Below are 21,157 nucleotides of genomic sequence, written 5' to 3'. Positions count from 1 at the left end.
CATATATATAATATACACACACACTGTGTTTTGTCACTGATGGTGCAATGGTTCACTCACTTGACTTGCATGCGCGCAGTGTGGGTTCAGTTCCCACTCAGTGCCCGATTGAATGTGAGCGTGAATGTTCTGTTTCTACAGTATATGTGCCCTGTGATTGACTGGCGACCAGTTCAGGGTGTTGGCTGCCTTTTGTCTGAAGTCAGAAGGGAATGGCCATGCATATTTTACTTTTCATTTTTGTTCAGGCTTTTGTCAGTCTTTCATCTTGATAAAGCACTTTCCAGGCATCTGAATTTCTTTTTGCCATTGTACTCACAAACCCCAGGAGGCATATTTGCATGGTTTCTGGGATTGCTACGGTATGCTGTAATCTATGAGCAAGCGGTATAGTTCTCAAGGCAATTTGACAGCGCGTCTCAGCATTCATGCAGTTTCCATTTCTAGACACTTATGTATATTTACCTCAGGACACTTAACCTGCAGCCTATCATCCTTCTATTTTGCAATCATCAAGTCTTCAGGAACGGCTGTATGCTGGTTATAGTTGCATGCATTCTCTTTGTGTTGAGGATTTTTGCAATTCATATTCACCTTCTAGTAACTCATACCACATGTCCCTTTTTGTCCCCCTTCTTGAACTTTGAAATGTTATATTGATGTGCTATTGCAGTGAAGAAATATGAAGCTCCTGAATTTAAATGACTTGAGTATTGTCTTGAATGTGACATATCTTTATAAGAGAAATTCAGAATTAACATTCCTGTAAAGCCACACCAATTAATCTCAGACTGGCCAATCACAGTGTAGCCCAGAACAGAGGTCGGGGATTCTAATGGAAACACTTCACTGAGTTCCATAATAAGTTTTACAATGGTTTTTATATATATTTGCTTTTATAGGGATCCAGTGAACTAGTGGTTAGCAGTTCTGAGGTTTGAATCTTAGCGTGTGTGTGGAGTTAGCATGTTCTTCCCGTGCATGCGTGTTTTTCTTTCTGCGCACTCTGACTTCCTCCCATATTCCCAAAACATGCATGTTGTGTTCATTTAAGACTGTAAATTGTCCATAAGTGTGAATGGTTGTTTGTCTCTGTATGTGTCTCCAGTCCATGGTTTTCCCCAAAAGCTCCTCCCCAAAGTCAGCTGGGATAGGCTCCAGCTCACCCGCAAAACTAGCGAGGATAAGAGGTAGGGAAAATGGATGGATGGACACGCAAACAACATAATGTCATTTTAATGTATTTGTTATATATTAAGTGATCTCGTTTGATGTGCGTGCCGCGACTGAGACACACAAAAATGAGCAGGGACGCGTCAAGAATGGTGAATCTGCATCCATAGACGCACAACATTGCTTACCTGTGTGTGTGTGTGTGTGTGTGTTTTGCGTGTTTTGCGTGTTTTGCTACGGTGCTTCACCGAATCATTATCCACTAAACGTACGAGTCCTGTCTTGGTACTAGCCAGTCTAGATGCACACAAGTGGGGGACTTTAGACAAAGTCAGCTATTTATTCATGGTTTAAACTACTCCGACATGGTGGCGGAAATATGGCTTCTTTTTTGTTTTTTATTTGATTGATTGATTGATTTATTTCTTTTGACAAGACTCACTCTATATATGTGTGAGTGTGTGTGTAAAAAATGTAAATAAAAAATAAGAGAGGCTCACGTGACATGCGAGCGAGCATGGTAGATAAAAGTGTATGTTTGCTGTAAAAATGATTATCTTATATTTTCCTTCGTTCACTGTTTTTCTTTCGAGGGGGGGCAGGCAGCGCCGCTCGCTGCAGGCTGGCCGGACAGGCTCACCGGCTTTCGTATGCAAGGAGCAGAGCAGCCACAATCCTCACAATCGATCGGTAAATAGAAGCCTGGAGGCTTTTTTTTTAGAACACTTTTTTATTTACTTCCGCTTATTGTGAAATGTAACCCTACTTTTATTTAGGAAATAAGAGAACATTGCGCTGTTGTGCTCATACAGTATGTTTGATTACCAGTTTGTAAGATGTGTACAATTCTTTATTATGCTCTAATATCATTATATCAGTGTCATAAAAAAACTACCAAACTGTAACTACTATCAAAATATATAATTCTGAAAAACTTCCTATCGTGACAGGGCTCAACACAAATATTGAGAGAGAGTAAGATCGAAGGATTATGCCTAGATCAGACTACAGGATTTTAGTCCCGGTATTGGTCCGATTAGTTATCACAGCTGATTTCCTAGATCAGCCCCGACGTATTTTGTCGGGTACGACAAAATTTCTTGTAGTGTGACATAATCCACGCACTACGATAGCCCTACGATAGCCCTACGACGCCAAAATGAAAAGTCTAGCATGTTTGATTTTTGGGGATTTCTTCCGTGTAGTGTGACATTTCAACGACAACTCTCTGACAGCGCACCTTGACGTCGACCAATAGGATTGCGTATTGTGACCGGGCGTTTCCCTTCTCGTGGTTGTCAACATACTTGCACGCCGTTGTCGACATTTATTCACGCGCGCAAACCATGTTTACCGAAGCTTGACAAAACGCCAGCATGTTTACGTACAACCGTTAGTGCTGGCACTAGCTTGCTAGGCTACATAACGTTTTGTTGCCTGCTTGCGAGCCGTATCGTATTAAAAGCACGTGAATATACCTCAAGCAATCCATGAATGAACTATGTAGTCCACTATATAAAAAGCCCTACATTGGAATTAGGGAATAATGAATGAGTAAATCATTCCGTACATAGCCTGAGTGTGATCTTGTCTGGTAAATGCATTGTGGTTGCAATCGCTTCTCCTTGTTATTTTCACTGTGATGAATTACTCAGGAGACACATTATAAAGACTCAACACAGGCAGTTGCCCCTCTGTTTGTGTGCGGCAACAGCACAAACTTGAGGTCGCTTCCTAATTGGCCATTACATTTCACGTCACAATCATGGAGTTCCTGGCTCTGCCAAACTGTTTAACAGTTATGATTGACCACTGGGCCTTAGCTGAGTTTGTTCGTAAGAGGCGGGTAATGCTAAAATTCGGGGTGATTGTTGGTTTATACACCCCACTTTAGATTCCAGGAGGTAGCTCACAGTGGTTTTGCAAGTGATAAAGCTTTTAGCCTTAATGGAGTTCTACACTCTCTCAGTGCTTTTATATTTTTCTTTTTTTTCCTTTTTTTTTTCCACATTGGAAAAGTAGATTCAATGTTAGTCGGAAAATAAAATGTGCCCATTTTGCTGAGGTCGGTACCAAACACACAGCATCTGGCTGATGATTTGCAGGCAGTGCCGAATCTGTAGTGCCCCAGAGTTTTATTTATGTTTTAATCTGACACGTTTGACCTTAATCATAAAACTGCAGTTCCAGCGATTTGGATATTGCACTTTGTCACATTTCAATCATATTTTGATTAATCCTTTAGTGCCAGACACCAATTCACATTCTTTTTTTCAATTTTTTTGAGTTACAGTAAATCTAATACTTTCACATCCGTCCCCAAGGAAAAGACTGAAAATATGTTGTTGTGAACCGCTAGCCAGGCCAAGAAAATAGCCAGTAAAGCTGCTTTGAGTTTATTTGTGGGCAAAGTGTGCGGGCAACAGCTGCTGCTAAATTGGAACGCTTTTAGACACCATATTGCTCAGCAAACTATGTGAGGTCGTACAATGGCTCATCTGATAGCTGCCACCTTCGCTGTCATTGTTGGTTAATGTTGAGAATCAGACATTGCTGACAATGTCGCTTGACAGCCAACATTTTATTGAGATGAGATTTAATTAGGTTTTAGCCCAATCATTAACATTTTGGCTATTTTTGTATTACAGCTATAAAATACTTACTCTAATATGCAGCACACATTGTTTCTGTAATTTGCTATTACAGTGGAAATTCTAAGACCTGGAACACAATCTGTTCGTTAATACTGGTCATTAATCACTTTCCATGGTCACCATCATAAAACTGTTTTACCTTAGTTCAGGCAATATATTAAACAAAAATGTTTATACAATAGTACAAAGAAGTGAATAGTATGACCGTTATAATTTTTTCCCCCAGTTTCCCATCAGTGTAAACCTTGTGTGATGGCATGGCAAATATGTATATTTACATGATTAAGATAAAGTCTCACAAGATATGCTGGAGTATGAAAAGATTTTCTGACATAAATTCACACATCCATGAAGAGGTGGTTGGTATGGGTGGGGGTGGCGGGATGTGGGTCATAACGGTTAATGAATGATCACGATTCAGGGACAATGGTTGCCAGTTGGGGACCTGGCAACCATTGTAATAGGGTGGGTGGTGACTATACACATATCTCTTGGCTGGACTCCTGGGCTCTGCAACTCCATACACCAGTGGACTAACATGCATGTGATATGGTGTTCATTCACTAATAAGTTCCATAGACAGGCTATAGGCTTTAATTGCTTGTGCTGGGACCACTAAAAATAACACAGGTTGTATTAAGACATCAGCTCACAGATTCTTACAGGTGTTTAGACACTATAATAAAAAAAATAAAGAAAAAAAAAATAATTCTGAGGTCATGTGTGACTGCACTTGAATTGTACATCTATCAGGTCTTTGATTTGAAATTGATGATAAACTCTGCTCGGGCAGTGACGGAGGCCGCAACTTTGCGAGTTGCAGGCGTGGCCCATCTGGCAACACCAGGTTTTTCGAGACCCATTGACCCCTCTGCACTGCTCTGATCCACACAGCTCAGTTCAGGTCTAATATAAATTGTTCAGACTGAGACACTACAGAACTGAAATGCTTGTAAAACAAGCTACATTTAAGTGAAATGTGTGGCAAGACTTAGAAAAATATGCAGTTAGATGTTAAAAGTTGTTACTCTAAAGTGTTTGGGTGAAACTTGTGCCATGTTCATGAAAAAAGGTTGTCTTTTGTGTTTTTGAACAATATTTGATTAAAATGCAAAACACATTTTCATCACAATTGCAGGACATGTAAAAATCAAGTATCGGTACTGCGTATTGGAGAGTAGTCAAATGTACAAGTACTCTGTCTGGAAAAAAGTGGTATTGGTGCATCCCTACACACATTGTATATGCCCCCACCCACCCCAAGGAACATGTCTGAATATATTACATTGCATTCCCATAAATGATGAGTGAAACATATAGTCATGCTGGAGAAAAAGCTCCGATGGCTGAGCCAGAGCGGTCATGTTAGTGTAATGGAAGCCGTCCTCAGCTGAGTGCCATGCATAATTCAGTGGTGGACCTCATCTTGTCGCGTATTGCCTACAGAGCCAAGCCTTGGTGATTGATGACCTATGTTGCAAGCTGACTCACATCAAAGATTCACTTGCAGGACTGAATACAGGTCATCTTTGATGACCCTCACTCGCATATCGCTATCCACCCCCCAAGGCCTTTGCATGTTGGTGTGGCACTGAATGGGTGTGGTTAGTGGCACAATCTATATACCATGCCAGCTGACATGGTCCTAATAATGTCCACAGCAGGGTGAAGGACATTGAGGGGCTTGGTGTTTAAAGTCCAAGGCTAGATTGGGTTGGTTTAATTTAAGAGTAACACTGAGAATGGGATGTGTGTTATCCTCAGCTAATGAGTGATGGTGCAGAACGGAACCATTTAGAGCTAATGTGCTGCAGAAAGATTCCACATAACAGCCTACACAATTATTAGAAGATATCGCTATTGTTAATTCTGTCATCATGAACACAATAACCTAGCTGAAAGTAAAAAATGAAAGGCCTGCTTTCCTGGAAGGCTATTAAAGGGGGTTTTATTTTCAATCTCTTATTCTTGCTGATGGCAATAACTAGTTAATGTCCAAGTGCACATTCCTTTGAAGTTTTATTCACATAACAGAAACATATCAGTGAGTTAACTTTCAAGTAGAATAGCTCTAGCTATAAGTGTTATCTTAATATTCTTGGCAGCTGTGGTGTGCCTCATCCAGTGGTTTTATATTTAGCGGTTTTAGTGTTCTGAACATAAACCTCATTATGGCTTTCAAACACAGTGAAAAGCCTGCCTTTTTGTTAAGTCCCAGTCAAGTATTAGCTTCTGGAGTGTGGCCCTCTCGCAGCTCTTATTTTCCATAATAAAACACAGCTCAGCACATCCAAGGCCTGCATGCTATAAGAGCAGCGGTACTTGTGTTGGCCGAGGTCAGTCACAGCAGCAGCAGCAGCAGCAGCATGAACAACTGTTTTGATTTTTGTGAACTGAGAGGTATGAAAGCGATATGTTGACGGGACACTTGCAAACTCCCAATAACCCGGTGCCATCATGACCTGACAGTCCCACAAGGCATAGCAAGCTCTTTTTCCCAAACTGTTATCAAAACTAAAAATGTCTCTTGGATGAGTGGTGTTCCAAAAACAAGTCCTGTTACTCTTGATTCAAGTCTTCCTCAAATACCATGACCTACATAGCTGAGAAACCTCACACAAACAATTTTGCCACAAAGAGGTACATAGAATTGGCTAGGTTCACCACAATGGCTACAAAAATACCAGCCAGACACATTGTGGACAACCATATATGTTCAACATAACAATTCTGTTTCTATGGCAAACGAGACCGGCTACTGTCAGCCTACTTCCCTGCTGCCAGGCGAATCCCGTCAGGAGTACTTTCCTCCCTGTTGAACTCTCGCAGACAGACACACAAGAGACACTGCAATGTTGTCAATCAACGCCATCGCCCACCACCGCCTCTCGCTGCAAGTCAAAGATGCTCTGTATTATTCCAGATCGCTGTGTTACCCACTGTGGGATGATAGTACCCACACTGGAGCTCTGTGCACACATATCTGCCAGTCTTTATCTCATCACGCCACGGCACCCGGTCGCCTTGGCAAGGCTTTGTCAGGGGAAATGACAGGGAAGGTTGCTTCATAAACCCGGCATGCGTCCATCTCTGTCTCGCCCCTGCTGCTCGGGGATGAAGGGAAACGATAATCGAGGGATTTTTCTTCTAGTCCCTCTGTTCCATTGAGCTCGCCGTATCACCTTGACAGTATTACATTCTGTCATGGCTGCAAGGATGACATTGGGTGCCAAACATCTGCAAGATGTTTGTTTGATTTTAGCTTGCACCCCAAAAACATCCAACATTAACTATAAGTTTGTGAATGTCAGAAGCGGTTTGTGGTTGTAGAACGGAAGAAATAAACAACTTGAGAATCCTGTTTTCTTGTGTATAGTACAAGCAGGCAAGATCTGAACATTAAAATGATGCAGTCCTGCTCAATTCATGGGCCGCACATTACCACATAAATGCAAATTACAGTTTCGGGTGATGTCTGCTGAGGGTTTTGACCATCAGTGACCGGTCACTGGCCTCTTGGCTGTGAGTGACTATGCTATTTTTTTCTCTCCATGGCTTTCACAGCATGTGTGCCTTCTATCTCTTCGTTGGTCTTGGTTTGACCAAAAGGCTCATAAAGTATTTGCAAAAACTGAACATATTCAACTATCTCACTCAACACTCTTGTCTTTGTGTGTTTCTGCAGGGCACAACTTCAATAAAAGATCCCAAAGGGACTTGAAGAAGTCTGTGAGAGAGTTGGGGAAAGGTTGGCCACTACTGAGCTGGGCGGAGAGGACGCCGGTCAGGCCGCCATCTGGGAGACATCCGAGCATGCTCACCATGCTGTAGCGAAAGGAGGGAAAGCTGGCTAACAGCTGGAGAACACCCCTAACCTTTTTATAGACGCTACGATCCCAGAAATACTTCATCTCATCTACCATCCATGAAGAGATGCCAGTGCTAATGTTGGCACTGCATCACATGTGGTGACAGGAGGACACTAGTGGACCGTCAGGCAGCCCGGTGGGTCGTTTGGGGTACAAGCACATCAGGAGGCAATTTCAGGCGGGCGTGGTCACACCATGCGGCCCTGGGCGGGTTCATGGCGTTGGATCACCCTGGTGCTATTAGCCTGGGGCACGCTACTCTTCTACATCGGTGGCCATTTGGTGAGGGACAGCGAACACCCGGAACGTTCCAGCCGAGAGCTCTCAAAGATCCTGGCCAAGTTGGAGCGGCTCAAGCAGCAGAATGAAGACCTGCGGCGTATGGCTGAATCGCTCAGGTAAGGAAACATGAAATTGATTTGACAAGTGGATGTATTTACTGGTGCTTTCTGATCACACACCAGTTTAAGTAAAATTGTATGCACGTTAGGTGGCGCAGTATTCACATCACATCAGAGGAAGAAATTCGTTGGTACAAGCCAGGGGTGTGGACTTTCTCCATGCGCTTGTGCAGGTTGTCTCTTGGTCCTCCAGATTCCGACACTCCAAAAATGTTTGCTTAATTGAAGACTACATTTTCAGTGTGGATGTCTGTATTTCACAATGCCCCATCTGATTGACTGAAGAGCAGTCTAGAGTGTATCGTTCACTATAGGTCCGAATGCTCTGAAAGTCATTGGGATTAGTGCTACCTCTCAAATTGACCCTAATTAGTTTAAGTACTGTAATAATGGAAATGAATAGATCAACGCCAGTTTTAAATGAACAAGGGAAAGCATTGCTTTTCAGAATTCAAACTCAGTGAGAAGTTTTGAATAACCTTGCATATTAGTGTGTTGTTAATTATTAGTTGACTGAAATGACAAGCTAATGAGGATTCAGTCAATAACCAACCACAGATTGCGGAAAAAGTCACAGCTGTGGTATTGGAATTTGCAGTTCATCAGGTCCATCATTTTCAGTTAAGCTGATGAGCAGTCTACGCACGAAACACGGCAATTTAATCACTATTTCCTTGCTTACCAACGACTACCAACTTGCTTTCATTTCTGAAAATAAGATTTTTATTCATTTCCTTAAGTCCAGTAATTAAATAAAAAAGACACTCTAGTCCCCTGGTGGTCTAATTAGTCATTTTACAAATACTCATTTGCAACGATGTGATGATGATTTTTCTTTATTTATTTGATCCACCTCTGATTGCATCAGTATATTTTGCGAGGCAAGCAGTGTACCAAACAAATGTTGCAGCAAAGTTTCATCAAATGCCAATCAGTGGTGGTGCAAACAGAGATGGATGGTCACACTCCTCAGCAGATTTTATTGTAGCTTTATTATATTTTGGCAGACAACAGCGTTGTTGTTTAAGCCCATTAACCACGCAGCATCTTTCTCACATTCAGGATCTGCGTAATGGAGAGACAGATGGTTTTCCTCCTACTCCTACATGCTGACAATGTTTCTTTTTAGCACATTAACAATAGGTCCGTATTGGGGGGTAATGCTTCTATGAGTGTTCATGCATGAGCAGGGAGTGCATTGGTGTATCCTGATGTGTGCCGCGTTCACAGGGAGCTCGAGCTTCAGATGTTGCCATTGCTGCTTCTCTGTGATATTCAGATTTACTTTGATGTGGGGACCTCATCACCACACATGCATTGCCGCAGACAGCTGGTCCCTGATTGAATCTATTGCTTTTTGTAATTATTCAAAATTGGCCCAGCAACAAAGGGCTAATACACGGCATTAGAAAACCGAAAACAAGAGCGGCTTTGAAGCAGCCAGGGTCCAGATGGGTCTCTGCCACGTTGTATGATTGTTGCTTATTATTAAGTTTTAGGTGTCTATCTCCAACTAAAACACAATATTTAACTGGGGCTCAACAGTCCCTTGAAGGTTCTATAGCATTATGAAAAAACAAAATCCTAAATCACAGACAGCCACCTTAACCCTCGTTAGTCGGTTTGTGTTATACTCTTAGCCGCAAATGCTGTATTTCCTCAGCACAGTATCCGCTCATCCTGGCTCAGCTCTCCTCTACTTGGCTTGGAGTTAGAACAGTCAGTTTTTCTCTTCAAAATAGTACCAAACGTATCAGAGGAGAAAGAGGTTCTCCTGTATTTCCATGTCTACATGTGGAGAGACACATTTTATTCTAGTGAAGTCTGTGGACTATAATATTGCAACATCCATACTCTTGTTATCTCCAAAACAAGTGAGAAAATGTGTGATGGTCCGATGAAATGATAAAGGTTAAACAGGGTTTTCCACCTTCAAAGCACTCAAAGCTCTTAAACGCTCTCTCCTCAGTCACCTTCTGATGACGCAGCATCAGGGGCAGCTGGCAGTCCCGTATCTTGTTCAAGCTCAAACTTCGGCATGGTCACAGAGGCTAACAATCGAACCTACAACCTTTGAATTGGGAGACAACCACTGAACAAACTCCCTGAAACCAAGGCTAAACATTTTGGCCATAATTTCAAAATGAAATACTGTATATTATTTGGTGCAAACACAACACCACTCATCAACAAGAGAACTCTGTACCTACAGTGAAGCATGGTGGTACCAGCATTATACTTTGGGTCTTTCTTTTTTCTTTTTTTTTTTTTTTTTTTTTTAGCTCGACCTGGTGCCTTAGACCATCCATCCATCCATCCATTTTCTGAGCCGCTTCTCCTCACTAGGGTTGCGGGCGTGCTGGAGCCTATCCCAGCTGTCATCGGGCATCCTGAACTGGTTGCCAGCCAATCGCAGGGCACATAGAAACAAACAACCATTCGCACTCACAGTCATGCCTACGGGCAATTTAGAGTCTCCAATTAATGCATGTTTTTGGGATGTGGGAGGAAACCGGAGTGCCCGGAGAGAACCCACGCAGGCACGGGGAGAACATACAAACTCCGCACAGGCGGGGCCGGGGATTGAACCCGGGTCCTCAGAACTGTGAGGCTGACGCTCTAACCAGTCGGCCACCGTGCCGCGTGCCTTAGGCCAACAGTTTGATATTGCAGTCAGTGTTAGCGCAAAACTTAGGGCCTCTGCTTTGATGCAAAACACAAAAGTCAGGAAAAGCCTACTTAGAATGTCTGAAATTTATTTGACGTTAATAAAAGGCACTGGTGTAGTGGCAGCTGTGTGCTGTCTCTCATTTAACCTGAGTTTGAATGTGACTGGTTAATTCTAAACACTGCCACATCCCTGTAAAAGGTTTCTGTTTGAGTGTGGACAACAAATAATAGAAAGTCTGTCCAGGACTCCTCCAGCACCACATCCAGAAACGTCTATTTTCCTTAAATGACTGTCCTAATAGACGCAGAGCGAGCTTTATTGCGCTGCCCATCATCCCTGTCCACTACCCCCCACCCCCCACCCCCACCCTTCTGCGTTCACTGCCTCGCACCAGCCTTCCCTCCTCATCAGCATCGCTTCACCACCAAACCACTGACGGAGGCATGGCGCCCAGCCAGACTGCCTCCCGCAGACCTTTGTCACAGACCCACTGACTTGGTAACAACTCACTAGCTTTCTGATTGTCTAGCTCAGCCCACGTCTGACCCAATTCACTGCCTGCAATCTCCTCCGGGTTTGGACTGGAAACATGAATGGGTCTGTGTCAACAAACGGAGACACTCTTGAAAAGCATCCCACTGACTTAAGCTATTTAAAACCTTTCTGGATGGTTTCATGCCATGCTCAGTTCTCACATTGAAATTCAGATCCATAAAACTTACATTAATGTAGTGGGCTCGCACTTTTGTGTGGCGTTATTGAGACGAGCAACCTGCTGTGTAGAGAATGAGTTACGGTTCAACTTAGGTTTGAACTTATTTCATGTCATGCATAATAGAGGATTACGCACAGCTATTACACAAGATACTTGAAGGGATTGTGTTTACTTGAGCTGATTGGTTTGTGTGGTATATTGATTTACGCATCACACATTATTAATTTGTGCAGCATCACAAAAAGCCTGAAGACTCTGTTTACATTGGTCAATTAATTCTTTCCATCATTTAAATAAAGGAAAGGACAATTGAATTAATCCTCCAGCGCTTCAAGTAACTATTGCCTCGCTGGCCTATGGTTATTCAGGCCATTAGTGAGTGCGAGGCACAGCGCCAACCTCCCAGTGAGCCAGTAGCGTTAATGAGAGGTGAGCAGGGGGTCGAGCTTTTCAATCCATCAGGCTACGACCTCTTTGCAGTTGTCACTCACCTCAGACACTGAGCCACGGCTCAAGTGTACGCAGTGACACTTGCCCGGCCTGGTGGCGAGACATTGGCAAGAGCGAAGGGTGACAGTGACAGCTGGGTTGAGCGATGAGCTCCTGACTGATCCCTGGGTATGCCGGTGGAGGTACGGAGGGCAGGCAAAGGAGATGCAGAGGGGGCTAACAGATGGATGGTGTGAGGACAAGTGATGGACGATCTGGCCAAAAGATCATAACACCTTCCATGTTGTCCTGACTCTTTTAAAGTACTACTAAGCTGCGAAATGGGAATTTTGGCTCCCGGGCTCCCCTTGCAGGCTCATTTTGAGCCACACTGGTAATACAGATTAACACTATATGGTCAAACTGTGCAAATAAAATAAATCAGTGGATGAACAGTGCAGTGTTTGGACATTTTTAACACCAGTTATTGTAACATGTAAAGCATACATTAGCGGCTGATTATGTTTTTATTGAATATTACGCAATACAAAACAAATTTCCACAAAATGTATACACTATGTCCTCGGTTTATGATGAAGCTGTTCTCCTACGGCGGTGATGTAACCCGAATTAGTACGGAACACAGAATGCGCCTTACTAAGGTATGCTAACACAATAGTTAGCATAACACCTTTAGGCCATAAAAAAAAAAACAATCAAATGAAAAACAGTGTGGCGATATCTGAGCATGTCCTCTTGTGCCGCTGCTGCACGAACTAGTTCATTTTTCACTGTTTGTGACCTTGAAATGTCCAGTCGGAAATGTCATAAACTGAAGAACCCCTGTAAAGTACTTGAACTGATTATGAGCTCTGTGACTCTGGTGAGGAGCGCTGTGGTATTTGGGTGTGTCTGCGTGTTGTCAAACAGGGGCCAACCATCGGGCTGCAGCACCGGTACAGGGTCACAGGCCATTTAGTACTGGGCCTCACAGGTAGACCTAAACAAACAAAAAAAAAATAATTATTTGTTTTAGTGGAGCGGCCCGAGAGTATGTCCGTCAACGATCAGTTTCTGTCTGCATTAAAACATCATATTTTGACAAAATTTTAGTGCACGACTGCTAACACACGGTAGCTGTGCGATAGGTGATACAATTTTGCCATGGCAATCATTTTGATGCTATCCATTCTCTTACAAATTCCCTTAGTTATGTTATGCAAAATCACTACTTTAAATTGCTGGATTAAAATGTAGTCGATGAACAAAGAAACATGTTTATGACAATTAAAATTACGGGTCTCAACACTGATGTTTATTTCAACTGCCATGAGAACAATTCCCCATTTAGCTCCCCATTCACAATTGTCCAGACACTGACAGATGTCCATGGTGACCTGTGTCATTTGTGATCGTCTGCAGACCCTGCTTTGACCCGCAACAGAAATGGATGGATGGGTGCAACAACTAAATGTCCTCCTTCTTTTTATTTTAGAAAACCCTGCTTTTCAGTCACCCAATCAATTCTTCGGTTTGGCTTGTGGGACTTGTTGTGTAGTCGCCTCTTATACAATTTGTATTTCAGTTGGTATGCCATCCCAGTGTAAAAAACCTCCCTTATCCAAAAGAAAGTCTTAACCATCGTCCAGCATGCCATGTACATTGAGAAAATTAGTTTTTTTATGCCTCTCCTTGAGTCATCACCTTATCGTGGTGGAGGGGTTTGTGTCTCCCAAAGATCCTAGGAGCTAAGTTGTCTGGGGCTTCACGCCTCTGGTAGGGTCACCCATGACAAACAGGTCCTAGGTGAGGGACCAGACAAAGCACGGCTCAAAAAACCCCTATGAAGAACAAAATATATAGAGCTAGGTTTCCCTAACCCGGACACGGGTCACCAGGGGCCCCCCTCTGTAGCCAGGCCAGGAGGTGCTTGCTGGAGAGGAGGGTCCGTCGGGAAGTCGAATCTCAGATTCAGGAGGAACAGTGTGGTTTTCGTCCTGGCCGTGGAACAGTGGACTAGCTCTTCACCCTCGGCAGGGTCCTCGAGGGTGCATGGGAGTTCGCCCAACCAGTTTACATGTGTTTTGTGGACTTGGAGAAGGTGTTCGACCGTGTCCCTCGTGGGGTCCTGTGGGGGTGCTTCGGGAGTATGGTGTACCAAACCATACTGACCGGAGTCAGAGTTTGGTCCGCATTGCCAGCAGTAGGTCGGACTTGTTTTTTTACGGTGAGGGTTGGACTCCGCCAAGGCTGCCCTTTGTCACCGATTCTGTTCATAACGTTTATGGACAGAATTTCTAGGCGCAGCCGAGGCGTAGAGGGGGTCCGGTTTGGTGGCCTCAGAATTGCATCTCTGCTTTTTGAAGATGATGTGGTTCTGTTGGCTTCACCAAGCCGTGGTCTCCAACTCTCACTGGAGCGGTTCGCAGCAGAGTGTGAAGCGGCTGGGATGAAAATCAGCACCTCCAAATCTGAGACCGTGGTCCTCAGTCGGATAAGGGTTGCGTGCCCTCTCCGGGTCGGGGATGAGATCCTGCCCCAAGTGGAGGAGTTCAAGTATCTTGAGGTCTTGTTCACGAGTGAGGGAAGAATGGAACAGGAGATCGACAGGCGGATCGGTGCAGCGTCTGTGATGCGGACTTTGTATCAATCCGTTGTGGTAAAGAAGGAGCTAAGCCGAAAGGCGAAGCTCTCGATTTACCAGTCGATCTACGTTCCTACCCTCACCTATGGTCACAAGCTGTGGGTTGTGACCGAAAGAACAAGATCCCGGATACAAGCGTCCGAAATGAGTTTCCTCAGGGTGTCCGGGCTCTCCCTTAGAGATAGGGTGAGAAGCTCGGTCATCCGGGAGGGGCTCAGAGTAAAGCCGCTGCTCCTCTGCATTGAGAGGACCCAGATGAGGTGGCTCAGGCATCTGTTTAAGATGCCTCCTGGACGCCTCCCTGGTGAGGTGTTCCGGGCACGTCCCACCGGGAGGAGACCCCGGGGATGACCCAGGACACGCTGGAGAGACTACGTCTCTCAGCTTGCCTGGGAATGCCTCGGGATCCCCTCGGAAGAGCTAGAGGAAGTCTGCGCTTCCCTGCTGAGGCTGCTGGCCCCGCGACCCGACCTCGGAAGAAAATGGATGGATGGATGGTTGCTTCAGTCAAATTGAATTTATAATGGTGCAAATTGTTAACCTATCAATTAAGCTCTCTATCAATGTGCCCTTGTGGTTTTGTCAATTCGCTTTCCAGCCACAATGGTCTCACCACCAGTCAGTTGATATACAATGGTGTTTTCTGAGGTTTCACTGTGGGATTTATCAAGCGTTAACCCAACATGCCATATATAGTTTTTGGGTTTCTGACTATAGTTCTCTGTGAATATCTTTCTTCCACCAATTTGTTGTAGGCTGAGCATAGCTCAAACAATAGTGATTATGTAAACAGCTATGTTTTTTTTTTTAAACGTGGCAGGTACAATAAAATACATTGAGTAGTCATCAAATCAGTTATGTTCAGCATGGCAGAGTGCGCCCAAAAGTTTCTGAACCTTTTGAAAGCACTAGACCGTGATCAGGGACGTATCAGGGGATTGAGTAATTATCTCTGAACTATAGTTAGACCCTTGGTTCTCATGATGGAAACAAACAATTGTCGACTGAAGAGTCCTAGTTCGTAGACTAAGCTCCTGTGGTCGTAATGCACTGATGTCTTATTAATCAATGTTACTAAACTGTGTGATTTATTTAAACTGTTGAAGCATGCAATATATCCCATCTCCTTTGTTTAATATACACTATTTTATAACTATTGTCGAGTGTTAGGGATATGTAGATGGAGGAGGCATTAAAACAAAAGACATCCACTTTTTCCGCATTATAATCGTTATTTGGATCTCTGCTAAACGGTAACGATCACATGAGCATGTCTAAAATAACATCTGCCCCACAAGACAAAAAAATTCTGCTGCCACAAAACGTGAACTTGCCTCAGTCTTGCTCAGCCCTGTTGAACAAAGGTCAACACACACTGGGGTCCATTGTGAGGGCTGTGTGCTCTGTCAAGAAGGCCTCTGATCAGATCTGACTGTAATAAAGCATTGTTGCATGCAAAACAAGAATGCACCATTCAGAATCAGTTTACTTGGGATTATAGCCGTTAAGTTTGTGGTCACATTTTGGATACAACAAAGGAGAAAGACGTAACAGGATAACTGATTTGACACATTGAACCAAGATAACGGAATTGACACAATCTGGATAGTCAACATACCCGTCTACTCAATTGTCATAAATTATCGAGTGTGTGTTTGCTAGAAGCACTGGCGCGTAACAATAATTTTACTTGCCAAGCATTTGAAACCAATTAGATAATTTGCTGGTTTTCATAGGAAAGCCAGAGCTTTCTGCCCATTTATAGTGTTTACTTACCTCACCCATGGCCATGGTATGGCAGCTGTCATTCACTGAAGGATCGCTAACTTGCCTTTTAAGTTCATTCTTCGCTGTTTGGAAACTCAAATGCTGTGACAGTCGTAAACCAAGGACCCCATTATTTCTTTTGAAGGCATGTGGGCTGTCACCAACTATCTTCATGTCGGCGCACGTGCATGGCTGTCCAGAGGGGCACCCATTTAATTTGACCATAGATTTCAACTGGCTATTAGTCGTGCATGAGTTCACATACTGTAGCTCGGTTGCCTCGTCGGTACCCCCATTCGCCATCTCTCTCTCGGTGATGTATGGATGAATGAAAGATTTAAACAATAGTCATTTGCCCCCAGTATTCCAAGTCCTGTGTCTGGCTCTGACCACCACGTGAGACAGGTACCAGTGTGCCATAGCAGATGTTTCCAGGTCCTTTCGAGATGCCATCTGGGATCATTTGTGCAGGGTGTTTACTCCTTCCTGTGTCTGTTTGTTGGTTAAACGGCTGTGTGTGTTATAGGATACTTGCAATCTATTTGCAGTGTGCTTGTCAACCCCTGCACCTTGTCTGTTCTCATTGCCGTGTGTTGCTGTGGCCTACTTACAACTTGGTCAAGAGCGTGTCGTGTTGCTTTGTTACAGTTTTAGCCGTTTTTTAAAACCCATGGGAAGTTATGTCACACTGAATGTAAGCCAACTCTATGTCAAGTTGTGTAACGTAATGTAGTAAGGGTGTGATCCTTGAGAGGTCATGTTATGTTGTTTGAGAAGACCCTGTAAAATAGTAGTACTTAGGAAATTCAGAACATCCTGCTCAAATTGCAAAGAATTTATGCCACTCACGTGAGCTCAGAGCGAAGTGACATAGATATCCATATACCTTCTTCTTTTTTTTTTCTTTACCCTGGGTCCAACATGAGGTTGCATAATATAGGAGTTATATGTCCTCCCTTTTCTCAAAGTTACTTTCACAGCTTGGAAGGTTGTGCAGCAAGAAGCACAGTTGCAACTTTAAAGTCTCGTCTTTATGCCTGCCAGCGATTGATGTTCGTCACTCAGGGAGCAAATTGAGTTTGCATGCCTTGATGACTCATTAACATGGCCTTTGCAGCGCTTCACCAATGCCCCAGTGTATTTTGACACATTACATTTTTCTAATAGTATCATGTAGAGGGATGTCAGGCAGTTATTTTTTTTCTGTCTATTTTAAGAGTACTAAAGGACTCTTTTGTCCTTCTGTGGCGTATTTGTTGTTCTCAGAGCTATATCATTAAGCTATAGAACTTGTTTTGCTGTGGTAACTTCTGTGTCACGACTCACAAATTCAAAATCTATTTTGTCTATTGAGAGTTAACCTTTTTTGTGCCACACAAATCAGGAAAAAAATACAGTCTTGGACAACACTAATGAGGCATACGGTGTGGAATACGAGGGGTTGGGATTTCCATTGTGGCAGTTAAGAAACGGTCTTGAGTCCAAGAGGGGTACATTTACAATAGAATAGAACAATCTAGTAAAATCAGAAGCTGCAAAAATGACTGAAAACACAGTCATTTGCATTTGCGGGACAGTAAATTGAGAATGCGCATGAACTGCTTTTCCTTTTATTCAAAGTTTGATGAATTTCAATATTACTATGCAGTAAAATTACAAATCATTGGAGAGGCGTTATCAAGTTGCTTCTCAGCCACCACTGGCTGTGCCACCTGGGATTTGGGCCAACGGGGGCGGGGGAATCACTTGGGCCCCCACTACTTGCTAAAATAGAATTCTCATCACTTTTCTCCACCTTACACCGCCCCTGATAACCAGTCGTGTGTTTTTCAAACGTTGCCAGCTCTATCAGTTTCCCACTAAAGCAAATTCATGATAGTAGGATTTCCTTAATTTTTACAGGTGCACATTAAGGATGTGCATAAGAATCAAATAATCAACTAATTAAGTATTGTGTAGAATTGATCGCTGATTAATTGCGTCTTGATTGAGACGAAATGGAGTGCACTACTTATGCAACAAGTTGTTGATTCAGTCAAACTAGTTTTCTGGTTAAAGAATACAATATAACACAACAGCTACTTCCCTCTCTGCAAACGCCTCCAGGCAGCATTATTCCGTGAAACACTTCATGGAAACAAGACGTCAGAGCATCAAGAAAGAGACTTTCCCAAAAATAAAAATCCAATAATTGTTATTTTTTTCCCCCCCATTCCAAGTTCAGGTCATGTATTCAAATACCCATCCCTAGTTAACAAAAGTTTTCACAGGCAGAATTTAATGGTCAGCGATAAAGAATTTGACATTTCCAGAACAGTGACCACTCACCACATTAAAAAGTAATGAGGCAATTTATCCATCACCTCTTGTTGTGCGTGTCACATTAGTGTTTGTCAATCATCTACTGGCCGACGAAGTCTCCGGTATCACTACTGCTTCCAACCCTCCTGAATTCACTGCACCTTTTTTCTCAGGCATGTTTATGAATGGGAGCTCCCCTTTCATGATATTCCATTGAACTGGATAAGCGTTTCTTTGTCGTCATCCCCATCCAAGCATTTAAAAGAAGTCAGCGAGGATTTAATATTTGGGCTCTTGCGTTAGTCCCTGCAGTTTTTGTTTCCACTTTTCAAAGAAAAAGATTTTCAACTGTGTAGGCAACACATTTCAAAAGCAATACACAGCGGCAGAGCGTGTTGGATGTATTGTGATCAAGGTTACCGCCTTTGTGGTTCAAATTACACTTTGTGACCTCAGTCAGGTCACCATCGACTCATTTTTAAATTTGAATTGTAAACCTCTGTAGACCGTTTTGTGTGTCTAATCCCTGCAAGTTTCTTTTTACTTGTATTGGTGACGAATTTCTAATGCAATACATTGCTGTATTATTATCATGGTATTGGCATGGTGTGGTTCAAAGTAGAATTCATGACCATGTCAGTCAGCTCTCTCTCGCCTCATTTTACATTTTAACAGTAAACTGCTTTGTTTGTATCATCCCAGAAGGGTTGGGACAGTCTTTTTCAGTCAGCATTGTTTTTTTTTAGTTTTTTTTCTATCACTCACAGTTTCAACCCACCCGTGGAGCTTTTCAGAAGAAAAGCATTTTGTGCACCCACCTTTATTGACTCGATGTTTTGGTCATTATTTATTTTGTTTTGATTTGCCCTTTGAATACATACAACAAAGTCTTCTCCTTTTGTTGTCAGATTTATTTAATATTTTGCAATGCGGTATCTGACACAATACAAAGTCCAGTAACTTGTTTGATGATCAAGTAACCAAATCCCCTGACCGGATTCTGCTAGTTTTATCACAGCACATAAATGTGGTGATGTCATTGCCAGGAGCGTGCTGCCTTGTTTTAATTTGAAACCTGTATCCTACCATGTTGACTCTGATCTCTTTGTACAATGTGAAAAGTAGTTACATAGTGATATATGCCTCATAAGTAATAAATTAACATAACACTAAAACTGTACTGGGTAGCCAGGCACATGCTTTAGTCAGTTTAATGGTTATCATCACTCCTTTTCTCTGCAATCAAAGACAAAAAAGGCACAAAGAATGCTTGTGAAGTTATTTGTATAAATCCACATTTGGAGTTCAGTCAAAATTATCTATAAAAGTTTTGCTGGGATTAAAATTCTCTGCAAAATTTTGGGATGAACTACAAATTGTTGCTTCAAAAATTAAAGAAAACTTGCAACCATCATCATGCGTGAGCAAATGTTATGGAGGCATTAGCCAAAAAAATAAATAAATAAAATAATTGGAGTACATTCAACAATTTGAACCACATTATGAACTCCAAGTTGTTGTTATTAAGGTAAGTTATGTGTTGTCCACTGACAAATTAATAAAAGTGTCAGAAAATGCCCCATTACAGTATATAAACTCAAAAAATGTTAGGCAGGTTCAGTTTTGAGTGAAATTTATGTATGAACCTAAAATACACCATACGTTTTGCAGGTGAACCTAGTTTGACCCTCTCTATACTTAACTATATATAGTCTCATGCCTTCACTCCCCTGCCCTTTGAGTCCTGTGGAAATATGATAATGTTGTGTTCGGTTTGCTTCTCAGTTTGTATTGCGTAATCCTTCTCACTAACAAACAAATAGTGAGGAATGCAAAACCTACGTGGCTGACGAAGCAGTGACATGAAAACAAAACCTCTTTGGTAGAACGGTGAGAAATAAATTAATAATACTAATACCGTGAGACGCATTAACCTTTACAATTTGAGCGGCTGCTGATAACTGCACAAATTGAACAGATGAAAAATAACCTCCAGCTCTGGTGACAATGAAAGTAATCATTGCATTTAGTGCTACACTGTGTGGTTAATTTTAATTATAACATGTCTGTCTTATCTTTATTGTTTGTCATTCCGGGTGTAAAGACACACTGTTTCATTGTTCCTGTGGCAGAAATACTGTATGGCGCTGACATCATTGCTGACACACTGTCTTATACAGCATGTCTCCCTGTCCTTTGTTCTCCACCAGGATACCAGAGGGTCAGGCAGAGGTTGGCTCCCTGGCTGCTGGGAGACTGCGCTCACTGGAGGACCAGCTAACCCGAGCCAAACAGAAGATCCACACCTTCCAGAAACTGACAGGAGATGGTAAGGCAGCAAAGGCCCTTCCTCTGATGATTTGGCATTCAGTAGCACTTGGAAATATGAAAGGCTGAGTCTTGAGATCACTGTGGAACCTCCAAGTCAAACACAATCTGCTTGACATCCAAGACATTCTGATTTCTAAACAATTTACAGTATTTGAATAGCACTTTACGTGAAGTGAATTAATTTTCTCCAAGCTCACTGTAT

At 42.7% G+C, this 21,157-nt stretch overlaps 1 protein-coding gene across 2 annotated transcripts in view; it reads left to right on the top strand.

Moving 5' to 3' along the window:
* Nucleotides 1-21,157, top strand: part of fut8b (fucosyltransferase 8b (alpha (1,6) fucosyltransferase)) — a 111,365-nt gene that overhangs the window by 49,358 nt on the left and 40,850 nt on the right. For both annotated transcript variants that reach the window (XM_061753780.1, XM_061753781.1), the window contains exons 2-3: nt 7,513-8,094; nt 20,835-20,953. In XM_061753780.1, the coding sequence (XP_061609764.1) occupies nt 7,892-8,094; nt 20,835-20,953 (322 nt within the window). In that variant the 5' untranslated portion in view covers nt 7,513-7,891. The remainder of the gene's footprint in view (nt 1-7,512; nt 8,095-20,834; nt 20,954-21,157) is intronic.

Source organism: Phyllopteryx taeniolatus, chromosome 18, assembly GCF_024500385.1.
Source record: "Phyllopteryx taeniolatus isolate TA_2022b chromosome 18, UOR_Ptae_1.2, whole genome shotgun sequence".
Lineage (NCBI taxonomy): Eukaryota > Metazoa > Chordata > Actinopteri > Syngnathiformes > Syngnathidae > Phyllopteryx > Phyllopteryx taeniolatus.
The sequence above is the reverse complement of the archived record's forward strand: the minus strand, read 5'-3'. Positions and strand labels throughout refer to the sequence as shown.